Consider the following 18670-nt stretch of genomic DNA (forward strand, 5'->3'; position numbering starts at 1 on the left):
TGGTTATTTTTAACTGCTGATGGCTAAAATTATATGACACTCTTCCTGGGGCGTTTGGGTTTTTAAATGCTGTCTAATGTCTTTTATAGATAAAAGAAAGCGAACTATTTTGGCACATTCACTTTTTCTGATAAAAGGACATGCCTTTCTGATTAAATTTCACAAAATGGGGTGTATGTGCCTCATTGGTGTGTGTCATGCAATGTGTATCTAGGGAAGATAGTCGTTCTGCATCTTGAAGCATTTTTCCCCCTAGAGTAAATGCAAAAAGCCAGGTACATAGCCTTAGATTTTGAAACTCTTTCCTATTACTTTACATTGACTCGCCCATACTTCATGATCTAAAAGACTGTTACAATGTCTTTATATAAATTTGTCTGAATCCCAATAAATATGTAAATAATTCACTGTGCTACTTTTTGTATCTGTAATTTATTAGACTGCGTTCTGTAACATATTTTACATTTTTAGGCCAGAGCTGGTCACTTCTTATTTGCCTGCTGGATTGGCTAGTAAAGTAAACACTAAAGGTAAGTGGTTAAACATTCCATACTGCCTTCACTTCAGAGGCCCAGATTCTGCTTCCATTACCTGACTGAATAACAGCTTAGCTCTTGAAAACAGTGTGAGCTACTGATAGAGGTGCTACCTAACATGAGCAAGGGTGGTAGAATCTGGCTCAAAAGGTTTTCCTAAAAACACAAAATCTATATTCTTTTAAAACATGTAACAAAAGTCACACATTAATATCTGCTTAAGAACACACCCATTAATTATACCATTCATTTATTTTATGATCTGCAGCAACATAAATCTGGAGGATGTAAACAATATAAATTACAAAGCTCTCGGGTCGCATTGATTTTGCTGTTAACAGCATCATCTAGTATATAAGTTGGATTTTTATATTTAAAAAATAAGACATATTTCTTAGAGAAACTGTCAGATCATTTACAAAATAAAGATCTTTATAAATATCAACATGAATTAACTTTTTGGATTTAGATAATAGAAAGTACCAAAGATGTAAATTTCATTTAAAACCAGTGTGCCAAAGATATTACCCGTCTTTATCTTGTGTGGTGCTCACAATATGTAGTGAATATTGAATGAGCGTCTCAGATCTGCTTATTTCACAAGCAATACGTTCACTTTTAAAGTATGTGATCTTACCTGCATTGTTTTGCTTTTATAAAGCATACCATTAAACAATACACATTATATGTCAGATTATTTTGTTTGTGGGATGTTTCCAAGTACTGTCTTTTGGGAGCTATACAGTATGTCCATTACTGAAGAGTAACAGTATTATTGATTTGTAGCATTGAGTCCAAAGAGTTCAAAGAGAGCAAGAAGTCCTGCAAGCAATTCAAAGGTTCCAGAGATTGAGGTGACTGTTGAAGAAGGTAGGAAATCTTCCTTTAGGGAATATTCTTATAAAAGTAACTTGCAATAGTAACTGCAGAAGACCTTTCATCCACAGTACAATTACATTATTTTTAAAAATGGTCTCTTAGGGCAAAACTTATGTCGAAAACTTAATTTAACTTCACGATACCAGTTATATTTTTCATTTCTGATTAACATTATAAGGTATAGGCTCTGTCAAAGATTGTTTCACAACACATTTGGATCCTTCATTGCAAAGAGGGAAATGAGAACTTGTTTTAAGGCAAATAATACAGAAGGGTGGACAATGACTAAATGATGCTAAAGTATGTTATGTTTTAATTCCACAATCCTTAAAGCACTTCTAAACAGAATTTTTGTTCCGCTGTTGACTCAAAATTTAAGTTTTACTTAGTAATCAATTGCCATATTTCATCATTTTTGTTTCTCAGAAGATGGTTACTGGTATGCTCTCTTTCGCTCTTAAATATTACACTATATAGATATAGATATGTTTGTTCGTTTCTGCAGGTCCTAATAAACCACAAACAACAGATGTTCGAACTAATTCTCAAACCAATGGATCCAATATGGGCTTCAAGCCACGAGGAAGAGAGTTTTCTTTTGGTAAATATTGTGGGTTTTAATCTGCCTTGATAGCCTTTGTTAATTTTGATATTTTGAAAGTTTTTGAGATTTCATCATAGTAGAGAGGTTTTTTTAACAGATATATCTTCATTCTGCATTTGATGATTGAGTCAAATGCTTTTTGAGTTTGCATGTATTGGGATAGGTGATCATAGAAATCAGAAAATTATGCTATCTGCTGCTCACAATAGTCATCAGAGAGCAGTTCTCTGACCATGGTTCCCTGCTTTTAGAAGACATATTTTGGGCAGAGTCATGTGTAGGAATTTTAACTTTTCCTCCCTATCGTGGGTTGGCCCTGTGCAGGGTTATCAACATGATGGTCACAAAATGTAAAACAAAAGAACGTTCTTTTTGCTCAGTGCAAGTTTAGAATGGAGTTAAAAGGGTTAATATTGATTTGTGATAAAAAATCTATCCTTTCATGAAACTAGTATAATTGAGATCACATTTCTCAAGGAAATAGCCTGTCTGGCCTTTTCAAAGCTTTGGGTGCTGGCTCAGATAATTCTGTGCGCCTCTGAGGACTGTAATATATCACTGTTGAATTCATTACAGTGGAGTCTTTGGTTTATTCATTAGCTGAGATCTTTTGTAAAGTTTCAAGGAGAAGAGTCTCAATAGTGGATATGAGTTAGGATTCGAGGGAATGGTTCAATGCTGTTTAGTGTCTGGTAGCCATTTTGTTCATTTTTGACTTCATATTCATCGGTAAACAATTGTAAATATTTAAAAAATATATATATATTTTTATATATATATAAAAATATTTAAAAAATATATATATATATACACACAATTCCTAGACAGTTTTTTTTCTCAATACAAATATACAAATGCTGACCTAACTCTTCTGATTTCCTGACAGAGGCTTGGAATGCCAAAATTACTGACCTAAAACAAAAAGTTGAAAATCTTTTTAATGAAAAATGTGGTAAGCATGTCAACCTTTTTTAAAACGTACCTTTTAGAGCTTGATGAGATTACTTATTTAGGCATGTACGTTGTGTCTGATGGTGCTGTTCATACACAGATTCTGAAGGACTCTAATAGCCTTGCAAACTCTGGGCCCTGTTATCTCCCATGAGCTTGATTCTCACATCGCGGATTGAAAATTCCAAACTATCGGATTCCCCCTAAGTTTTCCATGTAAGGCTGGAAATGGAGGAGTGGTGCAGGGGTTTGGCTTCAAAAATCCACAAACATCCCTGTGGTCCACCAGAGACCCATTAGTTCCATATTGCCATGTACCTCCTTGTGGCTCAGCCGGACAACATGGCTGCAAGAGGGAGCTGTGCTGTTAGGGACTCAGTCTTTCAGGAAGAGGCGCTTGCTTGACTTACTGCAGACTTGAGATTTTCCCCTTGTGTGTATGTGGAAGGTATCCGAGGAGCATGACCCACTTTCTGCCCACCAGCAGTGCTGGAAACCTAACTCCCTTCTTCAGGATAAAATACTATTTTTGTAATTTACATGCTCTTTCGTTTCAGGGGAAGCTCTGGGGCTTAAAGATCCTGTCAAGGTCCCATTTGCGTTATTTGAATCCTACCCAGAGGATTTCTACGTGGAAGGACTACCTGAAGGGGTGCCATTCCGCCGACCCTCTACTTTTGGCATTCCAAGATTGGAGAAGATCCTGCGAAACAAATCTAAGATAAAATTTATCATAAAAAAGTAAGAGAACTGTGTGTGTCAATGGAAATGAGCTGCAGCGCTTAAAAAACAAAGTTAAGCCCTGAAAAAGTGCTAGATTCCTCCACTAACCACACTAGTATATATACGGAAATGTCTAGCAAACCAGGAACTGCCAGAGGATTTTTCAGATCTGCGGAAGGATATGTTAACATTTTTCTGTGCTGAATGCTCCTCAAAGCCTGCTTAATGGGGAGCAGCCCACAGTTCTGGGCTTATTTCGATTTTAATGTTGACTTTGCATTTTCCCTTTAGTGGGAGCTGCAGGCTTTGTAGTTACGTCATTTGTACCTAAAAGGTCACCAACACTGCAGCAAGGAGTAAGGATGTTAAATCAAACTTCTGATGGATGACAAAAACTCCGATTTTCAGAAATTTGTCAAGTGTCCGTCGTGCAACATGGTGGTGCCAACCCCGATCTTTAGAGTAAAAACATTAAGATATTAGGGATTTGACATATATGTGATGAAGATAGAAAATCAAAATGATCAGTCGTCTTGTTAACTTTGTGTAACAGCCTGACTAGCATTACTGTACTAACTTTGCTCTCCCTCTCCTGACCACTCAGTTTTGACAGCTAGTATTTCCTTTGCTGTTGGATGGAAATGATGGATTGAATGTAATTTTACTGTTCTATATGAAATGTTCAAATCTGTTCATCTGCAGGCCTGAGATGTTCGAGGCAGCGATTAAGGAAAGCTCTGCTAAAAGTCCCCAGAGTAAGTATTATGACAGCTAAGGAGTTTGGATGGTGATCTGTTTTGGGCTGCTTTCAAAGATTATAACGCTTCAGGAATGTTGCCCAGTGTAAACCAATTCCTGAAAACTTCACGGTATATTCACTGGAAAGTCTTATCCAAGTAGAAATCAAGACACAGCCTTAACTATGGTGCCACTGGTACACCTCTATAATTAAGATATGTCCCTACTCTGAGGAGCTGTAAAGCTGTTACCTTTTCTTGACTTCTATCTAGTTCCTCAACTCAGCAATTCAGTGTCAGTAATGGCTTTCTTGTTTATCAGTCGGTTTTGTATCATCTAGTACACTTAAGGTCTCAGATCCCTTTGCACTGACTGCTACAGTGCCTCCTTCAAATCAGTAGGAGGCTGTGGCTCAGCTAAAGCTTTACAGTGCTGGAGTACACCCACACCCCCACCCACACCCACCCACTCAAGATGTGAGGAGCCACTTTGCCCCGACTCCAACTTGTAATGCCGCTTTGACAAGGGAGCAAAGTGGAGGGAGCTGTAAAATTCCCTGTGTCAATCAGATGAAAAGGATTGAGGTACTGGTTAATGGCCCATACTGTACTCCCAAATTGTGACATAAAGCAGGTATTCCATAGAACAGGTTGGCAACCTTTCAGAAGTGGTGTGCCGAGTCTTCATTTATTCACTCTAATTTAAGGTTTTGCGTGCCAGTAATACATGTTAACGTTTTTAGAAGGTCTCTTTCTATAAGTCTGTAATATATAACTAAACTATTGTTGTATTTAAAGTAAATAAGGTTTTTTAAATGTTTAAGAAGCTTCATTTAAAATTAAATTAAAATGCAGAGCCCCCTGGACTGGTGGCCTGGACCTGGGCAGTGTGAGTGCCACTGAAAATCAGCTCGTGTGCCATAGGTTGCCTACCCCTGCCATAGAAGAAGTTGGGTTTCTGGGGTGCATTCATTGGACCTGATGCTACTCTCAGTAGTTTAAATCAGAGGTTACTCCATTGAAGTTAGTGATGTTACACCAGTGTAAAGGTAGTGTCAGTGAGAGCAGGATCAAGAATGAAACATTGGACCAGATCCTCAGTTGTAGGCATAGCTCCATTAAAGTCAGCTATAAAAGATTTCCTATGTGGCTGAGAATTTAATATTCCACTATTGGTTCTTTTGATCAATATGTTTTACTATTGTTACTAGAAATTGAGTGCTCTAGTTTATTGCTTTGACCAAAACATGAAAATATCCACACATTCTTTTTTAAAAATAAAATATCATTGGAAAACTTGCTAGGCAAACAAAACAAGACCCTTGTAACATAAATTAACCCTTTCTCTTGGTTTTGGTAGTTTGTAAGAAATAGCTGAAGGGTAAACTTTCAGAAGTGAAGTCCCATTTTCAGTAATGACTTAAGCACTTTGGAGCCTAAGTGTCATTGACAGTCAAGGGACTTAGGCATTTAGACTAAGTCCTTTTGGAAACTGAGCTGGGTGTTTGTTTTTTTTTCCCACAAATCTATTTCTCTCCCAATGTTTCCCTTTTTATTTAATATGTTGGAAAGGTGTTAGCCCATCTTGAGCCATTTTGCTCATACTTTAAATTCCTGTTTCTGTTTAAGAAAAAACCAGTTCATCCAATACATCAAATACAACAAGCACCACAACAAAGCCAGTGGTGAACACAGCCGCAGGGGTTGAAGATCTTAACATCATTCAAGTGACTATACCAGGTAGGTGGGTGCTCTGATTTTACTGCTGCTTACTGTTTATAGCTCTCATTCTTCATGGCAGGAGCTCTTTGCCTAATGTTCCCACCTGCCCCCTATCGTGATTTGCCCTTTGACTCATCCTGTCTTATATATAGTACAGCCTACAAAGAGTATCATTTAATAACCGCTCGTAAGTGACCTTTGTCTGCACTGTTGTCACACTGATTTTTTAAACTTTTATGATTGTGTGTACTACTTAGTGAAATCTGCAGAAAAATGAATCTCAGTTCAGTTCCCATTTGCAGGTGGTCACATCTGCACGACCCCCCACCTCATCACATGCTAAATTAAGCGTTAATTTGCAACCTTGTTGGCAGTCTCAGTAGACACAATTAGGATTAAATGATCATGGAGATTCTCTTCCCCAGAAGTGGTCACTTCAGCTCAGGGATAAATTACACTGGTTATGCAGTGTGGGAAGGCTTGCACCGTGGCTAAATAGAGGATTTCAGTCCCCAGTCTTACACTGTCACCACATTTACTTAAAATAAATCATGATTTGTAAATAATGGGTTTATTCAATACATTTTCTCCTTTAGTTAATCTAACATTGTCCTGTAAATATTTTGAAATCATTTTCAGGCTTGTTTAAAACTGCTGCTTTTTATAGTTCACATATTTACAAAATCCTCCATTTACTGCTATAACCAAAAAACCAGTGAAAAGGCCTGTTTTTGTTCTGATTACCTAGTGCTTAATAAAGCAAACATCTAGTCTTGTTTTAAATAAGCTCTTGTGCAGTCAGTACTGCACTAGTTGGAGAAGAAAATCACCTGCTAAATCCTGACACTAACAATTTCTTTCAGATGATGAAAGTGAAAGATTATCAAAAGTAGAAAAGGCTCGACAACTGAGAGAACAAGTAAATGACCTCTTCAGCAGGAAGTTTGGTAATTGCTTTTATTTCTGATTTGAAATAGCTTTGAAAGTAACCACTGATTTACATTTTGGTTTTAAATAAGTATAACCTATAGTATATAATATCCTTTACAGTTGACGTTTTTACACTGTATATATAACCAATGTGTAATTTTTTTAATCTGTAATTATATGCGCCAGCTTCCACAGAAATTTAGTTTGAGGGCTAAATTGTTTTGTGTTTCTTAAACCGAGAAATCCTTGTGATTTTGGATTAATAAATATTTTACGTGTAAACCCAGAATTTGCTTAAAGCTACACAGTCCTGATCAGTTAACACCTTAAAATGTTAAAGCTGAAAGAGTTTTTAAAGTCTTATTTACCCTTTCACTGTTCAGTTTTTCTTTAATTGTGAGAGGAAACACTTTTTCCTTTCATGAAAATGTTTCGGAGTATTCTTTTCTATAATTTATTTTTATAAAACCTAAATTTTAGTCCTTTATATATTGAACTGTGATACTTGGATACTAGTGACTCTCATGAACCGTATCCTTCATGAGTGTAGCTTGGAACACAGTTCATTTGAAAATTACCCAATGTAATGTTTTAAATGGCAAGTGCATTTTAAGGTTATAGCACTTGAGATTATTTTAAATGCTTGTTTTCACATCACTTGATTTTCTTACTGCCCTGAGTATTTGTAAACTGAGATTTGTAGACTTGGGTCACAGTTCAAATCACAACGTCTCTTATTTAGGTGAAGCAATCGGTATGAATTTCCCTGTGAAAGTCCCATACAGAAAAATCACCATAAACCCTGGCTGTGTGGTGGTGGATGGAATGCCTCCTGGAGTGGCATTTAAAGCTCCCAGTTATCTGGAAATCAGCTCCATGAGAAGGATTTTGGAATCAGCAGAGTTTATCAAATTTACTGTCATTCGGTATGTGACTGTCATTTTACTGTCATTGATTATATAATGTAACCATGATCATCCAGATGTCATGGGAATAGCCAATACTTTTGGAAAAGTCAATGTTTCAGAAAATTGAGGAAATCTTCAATATAATAATAAATGTGGGGAGGCGTCGACTCTGTTTTGAATAACAAGCAGTTGAGGTTATTTTAAATTCAAATAATTGAGGGTGCACAGCATTAACATGAAAATCCCTGGGAGGGAAGCATACATAGGAAAATTGATTACGTTGACTTGTAAGTGATTTCTAGCACACCAGCTGAAAACTGCTCCTACGGTACGGCACATGATTATACAAACAGTTATGGACTTTGCTGTCAAGGCTGTTAGATCCCAAATTCTTAACTTTGCACAACAGAATTTGTAGGTCCACAAGCTTTGTTTGCTCTTAACAATAAATTGTGTATCTGTAGTAGTTTAAATTTCCAGATCAGCATGGCTATGTTTTAAAAGTCGTGAGTACATGATTGGATTCCTGAAGTTTAAGATTTTCAGTTACTGTTTTGCCTAACATTCTTGAGAATGTGTCCCTCTTAAAATCAGTTCAGTTCAGGTACTCTCTTTTGATAAAATATGATGATTACTCTGGAAGTTAGTTTAATCAAGAAATAAATGGTTTTGCTTATACAGTGGAATAAATGAGTTTTTGGAATCTATACAGATGATGAATCAAGAAAGTGAAAACATAAACACTTAGATTCTATTCTGGTTTACAAAGGGTCAAATCCAGCAGTTCTGTTAGCAAGCAAGGAGTTTCTAAAAAGTGAATTTAGAGAGGTCCAAATTTTGCAGCTCTTAATCAAGATTGATTTTGAGCTTATGAGTCTTGATCAATATAAGAACATGCGGTATTTTGGCCCAAGTGAAGATTTGATTCTCTTAGCAACTGTTTGAAGGAAGGACTTGCACCTTCTTATTGATGTAAAATTGACACAGTCTGCTGGATAAACCACTCTGCTCCAGGCGGAACTATGCTAGAACATTGCAGTCCCTCCTTTTACTTTGTGCTCCGTTATGAACCCTCAGGTGAGGCCCTCCATAAGAGGGAAAGATTGTACAGTAAAAGTGATCTTAGAAACATTAAGTATTCCTTTTTTTTTTTTTTTTTACACAGACCATTTCCAGGACTTGTGATTAACAACCGTAAGTATTCCATTTTTTGTCACTTTGAATTCTACTCATGTATCATGCTAGATGATTGTAGCATTACCCCAGGGTGGCAGAAGGTCCAGAGCATTAACTGCTAAATATGGACAACTTATTTCGTTAGTACTTAGTCAGGAAATCTAAACATGCTTGGTTTATTTATAGGAGGGCCTGACTTACAAAACCACGAGCTCAGTGCTAGCTTAGAACTTGCACGGTTCATCCTGCAGGATCCCAGAGCATGTTAGAAACATGATGAAGGCAGTTACAGACTCATACAAGATTCTCTTCACCTCAGGTGTGGCTGCATTTCAATAGCAGTTGACATGTGGGAGCTTTTCAATAGCCACACAAAGGCATTGGAGTGAAAAATTAAGTGTTCAGCTGAGAATTTAGGGAGACAGAATGTAATTATCCAATTAGGACTTTGGCCTGGTCACCCAAATATTGAGAAAAATGCCCAGGTATTTTCAGTTATCTAAAATAGTCATGACCTTGGTTTTAAGCCTCATTTGAAAAACAGTACCTCTGGTAGCACAGCATCCCTTAGATTCATAGAATCTCAGGGTTGGAAGAGACCTCAGGAGGTCATCTAGTCCAACCCCCTGCTCAAAGCAGGACCAATTCCCAACTAAATCATCCCAGCCAGGGCTTTGTCAAGCCTGGCCTTAAAAACCTCTAAGGAAGGAGATTCCACCACCTCCCTAGGTAACCCATGCCAGTGCTTCACCACCCTCCTAGTGAAAAAGTTTTCTTAATATCCAACCTAAACCTCCCCCACTGCAACTTGAGACCATTACTCCTTGTTCTGTCATCTGGTACCACTGAGAACAGTCTAGATCCCTTGTCAGGCGCTGAGCCATTGGTATACTACATATTCAGAAGGCAAACCCCTACCAGCATTACTTCTCTCTCACCTGGATTGAGCCTCAGCCAGCTCTCATCCATTGCCCAGTCTCCCCTTTACATTGGATAAGATGCTCAACGGCATCAGCTGGAAGTGGCAGTGTGCTCTACTGACTACAGTGCCTTCAGGATCTTCTCATTGACTGTCCCATTGGCCCCATATATCCTGTGTCACCATCTGAAAGATCCCTCCATTCAGAAGAGCAGTTCCTGGCAGGGGTTCCAGAGAATTGTCTGAGGGGCAGAAAGGACCCACTTAAGAGCAACCTGTCCACTGCTACATATAACTGCAGGAGTCAATAGCATAACACATCAATGGCAATTGAGAACAGCTGATAGACACTTGATTTTCTTCCACCACTGGAAGGATATTGATAATAGGATCACGTCCTATTTCTTTCCCATACAAATGTCTGCCATCAGGTCCTCAATGGTCAAGGCAATCTGAGGTGTCTAGATACAGAGAGAATTGTCTATTACTTCAATAATGTTAGTGGTCTTGCCATTCGTTTTATACTATCCTTTGAAAACCAGTCTTGTTTAGCATTATAAAGGGTGATGTTAGCGCAGGGGATTATAATGAATCTTTAGGTTCTGAGGGAAGAGAAGTGGAAAACACTTGTATCGAGCAGAAGAGGGTATATTATTCAGTTGCATAAATAAGTTATATTCACAGTAACAGGTTCACAGGGTTGAACGTACAATAAAATATAAATGCCATTTGACTGTTTGAGGGGCCTTTTCTTTTTAAACCTAAACAGTTGACCGTATTTATTCTCTCAGAGTTGATGGAGAAAACTGAATCAGAAACACCAGCCAAGGCACCAGCTCCGGCTCCGACTCCAGCTCCGGCTCCGGCTCCAGCTCCGGCACCAGTAGTACAAGGTGACTATAGAGGTGTAACAAATCGCTTTTTGAAGGGCAATAGGAGTCAGATTCGAGGGCTTGCTAACTAATGAAATTGTTGCCCGATGATGGGCTGTATTCTAGGCATGTAAAGGCTGATGATGTTGAGTGTCTGCTCTGGTAATTAAGGATTTTAAAATCTGAGTAGGAAGAAACATTGCTCCCTTTTTAATTTTGGGAGTTTTTGTTAGTTCTCTGACTTGATGTCACCAGTAAGCAGGAAGGATGAGAGGCAGCATACAAAGCCCTTCCTTCCTTCCTTTTTTTCTGTGTTTGTGTTTAGTTCAAAAGTCTGAGCATACTTTGGTCAGATCTTAGTTTAACCAAACCAATTAGCCCATCACTTTCAAGGAACAAATGTGGGTGCAATACATTAGGATGAAGGCAGTGAGATCTTTCTTTATCCTGCCCCTGTAGTCTCTGTTCATATCTTCTGCAGCACAGTAACTGCTGTTCATATATCTAAATCTTCACAAAGAATTTAGCAGAGTTGATTGTATTTACACTACTGAGTGATTAACTAGTTGTAGGTAAGCAATATTCCTTTTGGCTTTAAGTGAATTTGAAGTTTCGGATACATTTTTGATGTCCATTTTGAAAAACTGCTTTTCCAAGTTATATGTCTTTGAATAGAATAGACTTCTCCACATAGTGGGATTAGACCATAATTGTTGAGAAGTGAGATGCTAGACCAAGAAACAGGGCCAGGTAATAAACTCTCTGAGTCCTAAGGGGCAACTCACCACTACTGCAGGAGCTGTAATTACAGAGGAAAATGCCGACGACTCTATTACATTTGCAAGACAAAGGAGCTACAGGAACATAGTAGATGGCAACTAGTGAGAACTGCTTACAGTCAAGCTTATCTATGTGCCCATAGACACTTAATTACATTGGTTAAAAAAAATCCTGACGGTTTCCTAACACTTGATTATATGGAAAATACAGATCATTTACACACTGGGTAGATAAAAATTGATTTAAAAAAAATTGATGTTTTAATTATTTAAATTATAATCTTTTTCTTTTTAAAAATAAACCTGTTTAAAATGAAATCTGAATTTAATACATATAAGGCCTGAACTACTTATAATCTCAGACAATTAAATAAAAAATAAATGTGCTGTATCATGAGCCTTTAGCAAAAACTTTGAGTTAAAGGCTGCTTTTCTTATAAAGAAAGGTGCTTTCCCCCTACTTCTAACTTTTGAGATCAAGCTTATTGGCACAGTAGGGTGGTCTAAGTAACTTAGGAGTCTGATTTATTTTCAAGAGACTTAGTTAAGTTCCAGTCACTTTCACTTAGGCATATTTTGAAACTTTCCCAGGCTGACTTGAAATAATTGGTTTAATTCACTGTTTGCAGTTAATCCCTCTGTTTAATCAACATTTAGTTGTAAATTTGAAACATGTTTTGGAAACAAAAGGATCTCATATCAAAACATTTCAGTTTTGTTTAATAAAAATAAATTTTTATGCTGTTCCGTGTATTGAAATTCCACTTACGATCCTACTGCAGCTTGATAACAATCATGAGCAAAAAATTAATTATCTAATAAATAAGCAATTTGTCATTCACTTTTTTCTGACATAATAAAAATGTACAGTTAACAAGAATCTGAAAATATTATGCTATATAATTGCTTAAATTAAGGTATATTGTTATAATGTATCCCTGTAGATAGCAAAAAGATGTACCAAATCTAGTGTAAAAGTTCTATTTAGCTGTAAATTAACATGTTTTAATGGTTATATCAACAGTCAGAATGCACCTTTCTTTAGAAAATAACTGAAATACAGATGGAAAAGTTGATTAAAATCAATGATTTAAATCAAGTCTTTCCACTTGCTGATTTAAATCAATCCACCCTGCTTAGAAACTACTTTAAAGAGGTCCCTTCTTCCCACATGTAAGATGACATAACTGTGACCCTGAAGCTGTTGTTTTGTTGATGTCAAGGTGTATATTTAGTTAGTTTTGATAATATTAGACCAAACTCTATGTTCTCCATTCATGCACCCTTAGGCACACCATTGCATAATGAGTTTTTTACAATCCATTAAGACTCATGCATATGTACAGAGCAGTGAATCTCACTTAATACTCTGAAGGGAAAGTGGTGATGGCTTTTCTAATTTAAAAAGGGACATCAGATTTTATTTTTTAATTATCTTCAGCAGGTCACAGTTGTATCTTGGACACAATATTTGAAAGTGATCATAGGAGAGAATATTCACTAGCTTTCCCAAGCCTTGCTGTAATATTTATCTTAAGCACATTGTTTAAACTACATGTTTGTTAATTTTATTATATATTTTTTTCATTTAAGAGCCAGCTGAACCAAGCCAAATAGAAGTATCTGTAGAAGGTAAGTGACAGCTGTCAGTTATTATAATAACTATATATTTTTGGTGATTTTGAATAAGGTTGCATCACTTCTAATAAAATTAAAAAGATAAAGTGGTGTTTAATCAAAACACAAGTCATTCTCTTTTGTTTCCGTTCCTGGTTCTGCATGAAGTGTTGGTTTGCAGTAAAAATTTATTACTCCGATTTTGTTTTACAATGTTTATGAACTGTTCTTAATAAGTCATGACTTTATGTAGCTGTGTATTTGAGTGATGGCTTATATCCTAAATGATGTCTGTCTTTATTCAAAGCAGTTTTCCCCACAGTTCACATGACTGAATGATTGCCATCACCAGAGAAAAGAAATAATTTCCATAAAAGTGCACCATTTTGAGTGCCTTTTTGCTATTTAATCATTTTCATCATTTGAATTTTAAAAGATCCATGGATATTTTCTTAATATTCAGTCAGCAGTTATCGACTTTTCCAGTGCAATACTGTCATAGATATTAATGAAACTTTGGTCAAAAAGATTCTTGTTTCTTTTTCAACAGATGTAGCAGAAACAGAAGAAAGTTCTCAAATAAAACAGGAGCCAGATCCAACGTGGTAGACCTTATCAATATTAGGGTAAAATAATTTAGTATCTGTCAAAATTAATAGTTATTAGGGAATAGTATTTTTACACCTCTTTGTAGGGAATGCACGTCATATGGCTAAGGCACAAGGCTGGATGTCAGGAGATTAGAGCTTTCTTACTGGCTCTGTCATTGCCTTGGCCTGCTACTTTATGCAAGTCACTTTGTCTGTCTGGCTCACCCAGGTTGTATGCAGCTTAATTAATTAAAGCTTGTGAGGCATTCAGATACAAGTTTGATAAGTGCCATAGTACTACCTATAAATAAAAATGGATTATGATTACATGCCTAAGGAGATCTAAGGCTTAATTCATTAATGTTTGTAAAGAGTTTTGACATGCTTGGGTGCAAAGGACATTATTATTGTTGGTATAGCCTATATACTTGAAAATTGTAATTAAGCATGGTATTTCTTCTTCCTTTTAATATTGCCTGAATTTGAGAAACACATGGTGGAATAATTAGCTTTGATTAAAAAAAAATGTGATTGCTGTTCATTTTAAAAGTTTTGTTTCTTACTTTTTTTAACCTCAGAAAAATCTCAGTTCAAGTTTTGGGACAAAGATTCAGGGTAATTCTTATTTTATTTAGTTTAACCATTTATCTAGTTTTTCCATTTCTCGTTCTCATAACAAGATTCTGGTGGCAGTTGAAACTGTACTAGTTATGGTGTTATGCCAACAAATAAAAATATGCAGTTATCATTTACTCTTAGGGTTTACTTTGTTATAAACCATTCAGGAAAAAATGTTAAATATTAAGAATTATTACATCTGCACTAGTTTTTTGAAGTTTGAATTTATTAAAAAGCTCTGAACCAAGTTTTTTTAGTTTTGAGCTTTGATACTTTTGTAACATCTGTCAACTTGATTGACCTAAAGATGGGTTGTATTTTCTAGTACATTTGTACTATGATCTCCCTTTTTAAAAGTAAGAAAATGCTATTGACTATATTCATCACAAAGTTGATAATTTGAGGTTGAATATGAATAAAAATTTTCCATATCTGAGATCTGTTAGTCTGTCAAGCAGTATTTCAATGGTAGAAATTTCATTGTTTAAAATATTTAAGATAGACCTGACAAAGCATTAGAAAATGTTGGAAATAATCCTTTATTTTCAGGAAAATGGACTTAACCGAACGATGTAAAAAGGTCTGTTGTAACTTCTGTTAACCAAATTCTACAGACCTCATTTGGTTTAAATTACCATTGAAGCTTGTAGGAGTTTTGTCTGAGTAAGGGCTGCAGGATTTGGTCTCTGGTTCTGTGTCACTCTAGCAACGTTACAATTGTACTCACCTAATGGATTCAACAGAGAATTTACATCAAGTGAAATGCCTGGGTAAAACCCTGTTTTAAGAGGGCACTCAAGCACATACTTAAACCCATTTTATTCAGGAAAGCATGTGCTTGGGTACTTTCATGAATCATAGCCTAAATGAGGACTTGAAGAGATGTCCACAAATTTCTCAAGTACTAGTATATATAGTAGGATACATAGCTGCAATGAAACTAACTTCACCTTTGTACTTTTTTCCTATCTAGTCAGAAGCATGCAGTCCGGAGAAGAGCTTGCTGGGACTGTCCTGAGCTGTGTAATATAATTGTATAAGAGAAGTACCTTCTATACAAACCCTTTTTGTACTTTTAGATAGAAATGTCTACTTTTTCAGCAGTTCTGTGAATTGACTTAAAGCAAAGAGTGACTGTAGATTTGGAAAGGTTGATTATATATTATAAGGATTAAATTTGAGGCAGCAATGCTGAAAAAATGACAGGGATTAATTCAGATTTTAAAAAAATCAACAGGAATTTAGAGGCCGTCTACATTTCCCAGTAAAGTAGAATTGTACTGTGCCTGGATGCATCTCAGCTTTTGCGATGAAGAAAAATACCTACAGTAGTTCATTAATTTTCTGTTTTTGGAAAAAAATAAATAATGATTTTTGGTTCTTTCTCCTTAATGGCTGATTGGACAATACTATCTGTATATTTGAACTAATTTTTCCTATGATATCTATCTCAATTCATATGTTTTTCATAAATAAATAAAAGATGAACTCGTTCACCTGACCGTTAGTATGCATTAATAAAGTGGACTATGAAATGGTCAGTATCTCAGTGTGTGGATGAGGAACAAATTTAAATTGAGCCCTTCTTCTATTTTGTTCCATTATTTCAAAGTAAAGAGTGTATGTTTTATCAGGGCATCATACGGTTTATGTAAGAGAAGGGTCCAGTCTTGTAGTCCTAATGCAGGCAAAACTCCCATTGACTTATATGAGAGTTTTACATGAGGACTGCTGGATGATGCCCTTTAATTCGTTTAGAACCAGCTATGGACACTTAAGCAACTAAGCTGTTGTAAGACCTAGTATGTTGAGAGTTAAGTTACCTGTAGTCCTTTCTGATTGCTCCCCACATCTTGTAAAAGACAAATGTAAGCGTTTTAAAATTTAACGAACCATAAGAGATGTAAAATGCTGGCTATGTGATAAGCTCTACAGAGTAAATATGGAGTATTGTAAAAATTTCTTTTTGGGGATGACTGCATTATGCACAAATGGGTAAATCTTATTTCCAGGTTGCAGAAAGAAATAAATTTCTCATGGTTTTCACGACTACCCATGCAGTATAAATTGGTGTATTTTGCAGCAAATTGTTTTAGCTATAATTTAAAAAAAAAAAAATAGGTAAAATATGATTTAGCGTGTTTATAAATTCAGATTAAATAAACACAATCCATTCATTCCTTTCTGACACAAATCCAACTTTACAGGTCTCTCTTTATTACATCTTTGAGGAAACTTTTTTTGACGGATCTAGTTTAATTTGGTATAATAAATGTATATGAACTTGGAATATATAGCAGAGGAAATATTTTAAAGTCACTGCCAAGATCTTTTCAGAACCACATGGGTTCCGCAATTCTAAAGCCACAAGATATGCTGCAGTCATGCTCCCCCAAGAGCTGTAGAATCTTTTTTTTTTTTGTTTTTTAACCTGTGAGATTTTTCAGAAGTGCTCAGTGTGCGTCCAGCTGGTCCCAGTGAAATGAATGGGAGTTCTACCATTGACTTCAATGGGAGCAGAGTTAGGTTCATGCTGAGCCCCTTTGAAAAGACCACTCTAAGTTTCTAATTCTTGTAGTTGCAAAGAAAGCCTTCCAGATATGAATCAAATTGAAATTGATGTATGTGCTGCCTTCCTGATTCTGTAAATGGAGTATAGTCAGATGCATGTGAACTGCCCCATTCCGCTAGATTTGTATGTTAACTCTGAACCCTGCTGATGTCATTTCATTATTTAACCATTAAGTATTTCAGTACTGATCATTATAATAGAAGTGTTGAGTTAACGTTCAATCAACTTCTACGTAATTGTTTGAAGTGCTAGATATTGGGACACTGGCCATTTGCGTGGCAGCTGTCGCTAAAGGGTTGCTGGAATGGGGAACTAGTTTAAGTACCACTCAAAAATTGTGAGTCAACGCTGCCTCTGCCTCTAAGAAGGAGAAAAGTGGTGCATCCCTTCTGCATGCCTCAGCTGCCTCCTGCATGCCAAAAATCTAAACTACCCTCTGCACAGCTGCTAAGCCTTCCAGCTTCTCTCAGCAATGCATTTTTATATATTGTTAATGGAATAATCTATATAAGAGTGAATACTCAAAATGTGGGAGTGGCACAAAATCAATAGAACTTAAAAAATCAGATAACATGGAAACTGCAGAATTTATATCCAGCTTGCTGCGGAGACTTGGGAAATTTATGTTCTTCCAACACAAGAACTGAAAAGGAAAACCAATGCAATAGTTATATTTAAAAAATAGATTTATGTGCATTGCATCTGTCCATATGATGGCTTATGGCAGTGCTGTATGAAAGTCTGTACACATCATTCAGTCTTCATCACTGCTCTGTCAGAAGTGACAGGATCACTTTGGTTGTTTCAAATAGGTGTGAGTCACATACAAGAGAGAAATCATACGGACAAACTAATTGCATGAATTTGTACTATCCAGATATTGCATATAAATCCACTCTGTATAATGTTATAATAGGTCAACATCTGGAAAGTATGATAGCATGTGTGGAAAATCGATCATTTCCAATGAGGTATGTCACTTTTTGGGTCTGAGGGAAGATCATGCTCTAAAATGCTTGTCTGCGCCTAAAAATTGGTGATAACTGTTACCAGAATCCTGAACATTTTTTATTGTAGAGAAATATTGAACAGTCTGCCCCACACTTGAATATTTCCATCTCCTCCTGAGGGGAGTCCATTTCACCTAAACAAGAGTCTTGTTCCTGATGGTCTAGGGGTTCAAAATTCTAGAGAGAGAATTAACCTTCAAAACATTGCACTTAATGGATTTTATTTGAGATCATGCTTAGCCACTAGGTGTCAGTTAATGCTCAGTGCTAACTGGAGTACATTTCAGCTGCTGGGTTCATGCCTATCCCTGGAGCTTTGAAGATTCCCAGATACAAACTGAGCACCAACCACTCCATTTCATTTTCTCATTGTCTCATCGCTGTTGGGGGACAGGAGGGAAGGCATCCACCACATGTTGACAATTTTTCATCAGCCGTTAGAGCATTTAGTGTCTTTTGCACATCCCAATGTGCCATCTGTGAAATAAACAAAGCCCCTGTGATTCTGGATTGAATTCGGTTTTTAC

At 36.4% G+C, this 18670-nt stretch overlaps 1 protein-coding gene across 6 annotated transcripts in view; it reads left to right on the forward strand.

Annotated features, from left to right (window-relative positions):
* Nucleotides 1-16613, forward strand: part of GTF2I (general transcription factor IIi) — a 74420-nt gene extending 57807 nt beyond the window's left edge. For 3 of the 6 annotated variants that reach the window (XM_026656424.2, XM_029912498.1, XM_026656427.2), the window contains exons 22-34: nucleotides 472-530; nucleotides 1323-1406; nucleotides 1921-2016; nucleotides 2906-2971; nucleotides 3528-3711; nucleotides 4396-4448; nucleotides 6060-6170; nucleotides 7016-7099; nucleotides 7825-8008; nucleotides 9156-9184; nucleotides 10877-10978; nucleotides 13330-13368; nucleotides 13904-16613. In XM_026656424.2, the coding sequence (XP_026512209.1) occupies nucleotides 472-530; nucleotides 1323-1406; nucleotides 1921-2016; nucleotides 2906-2971; nucleotides 3528-3711; nucleotides 4396-4448; nucleotides 6060-6170; nucleotides 7016-7099; nucleotides 7825-8008; nucleotides 9156-9184; nucleotides 10877-10978; nucleotides 13330-13368; nucleotides 13904-13962 (1150 nt within the window). In that variant the 3' untranslated portion in view covers nucleotides 13963-16613. The remainder of the gene's footprint in view (nucleotides 1-471; nucleotides 531-1322; nucleotides 1407-1920; nucleotides 2017-2905; nucleotides 2972-3527; nucleotides 3712-4395; nucleotides 4449-6059; nucleotides 6171-7015; nucleotides 7100-7824; nucleotides 8009-9155; nucleotides 9185-10876; nucleotides 10979-13329; nucleotides 13369-13903) is intronic. The other 3 variants (XR_003370027.2, XM_026656426.2, XM_026656425.2) reach the window with 3 other exon arrangements.
* Nucleotides 16614-18670: the final 2057 nt, after the last annotated feature.

This window comes from Terrapene carolina, unplaced genomic scaffold (assembly GCF_002925995.2).
Source record: "Terrapene carolina triunguis isolate 2854851 unplaced genomic scaffold, T_m_triunguis-2.0 Scaffold231, whole genome shotgun sequence".
Taxonomy (NCBI): domain Eukaryota; kingdom Metazoa; phylum Chordata; order Testudines; family Emydidae; genus Terrapene; species Terrapene triunguis.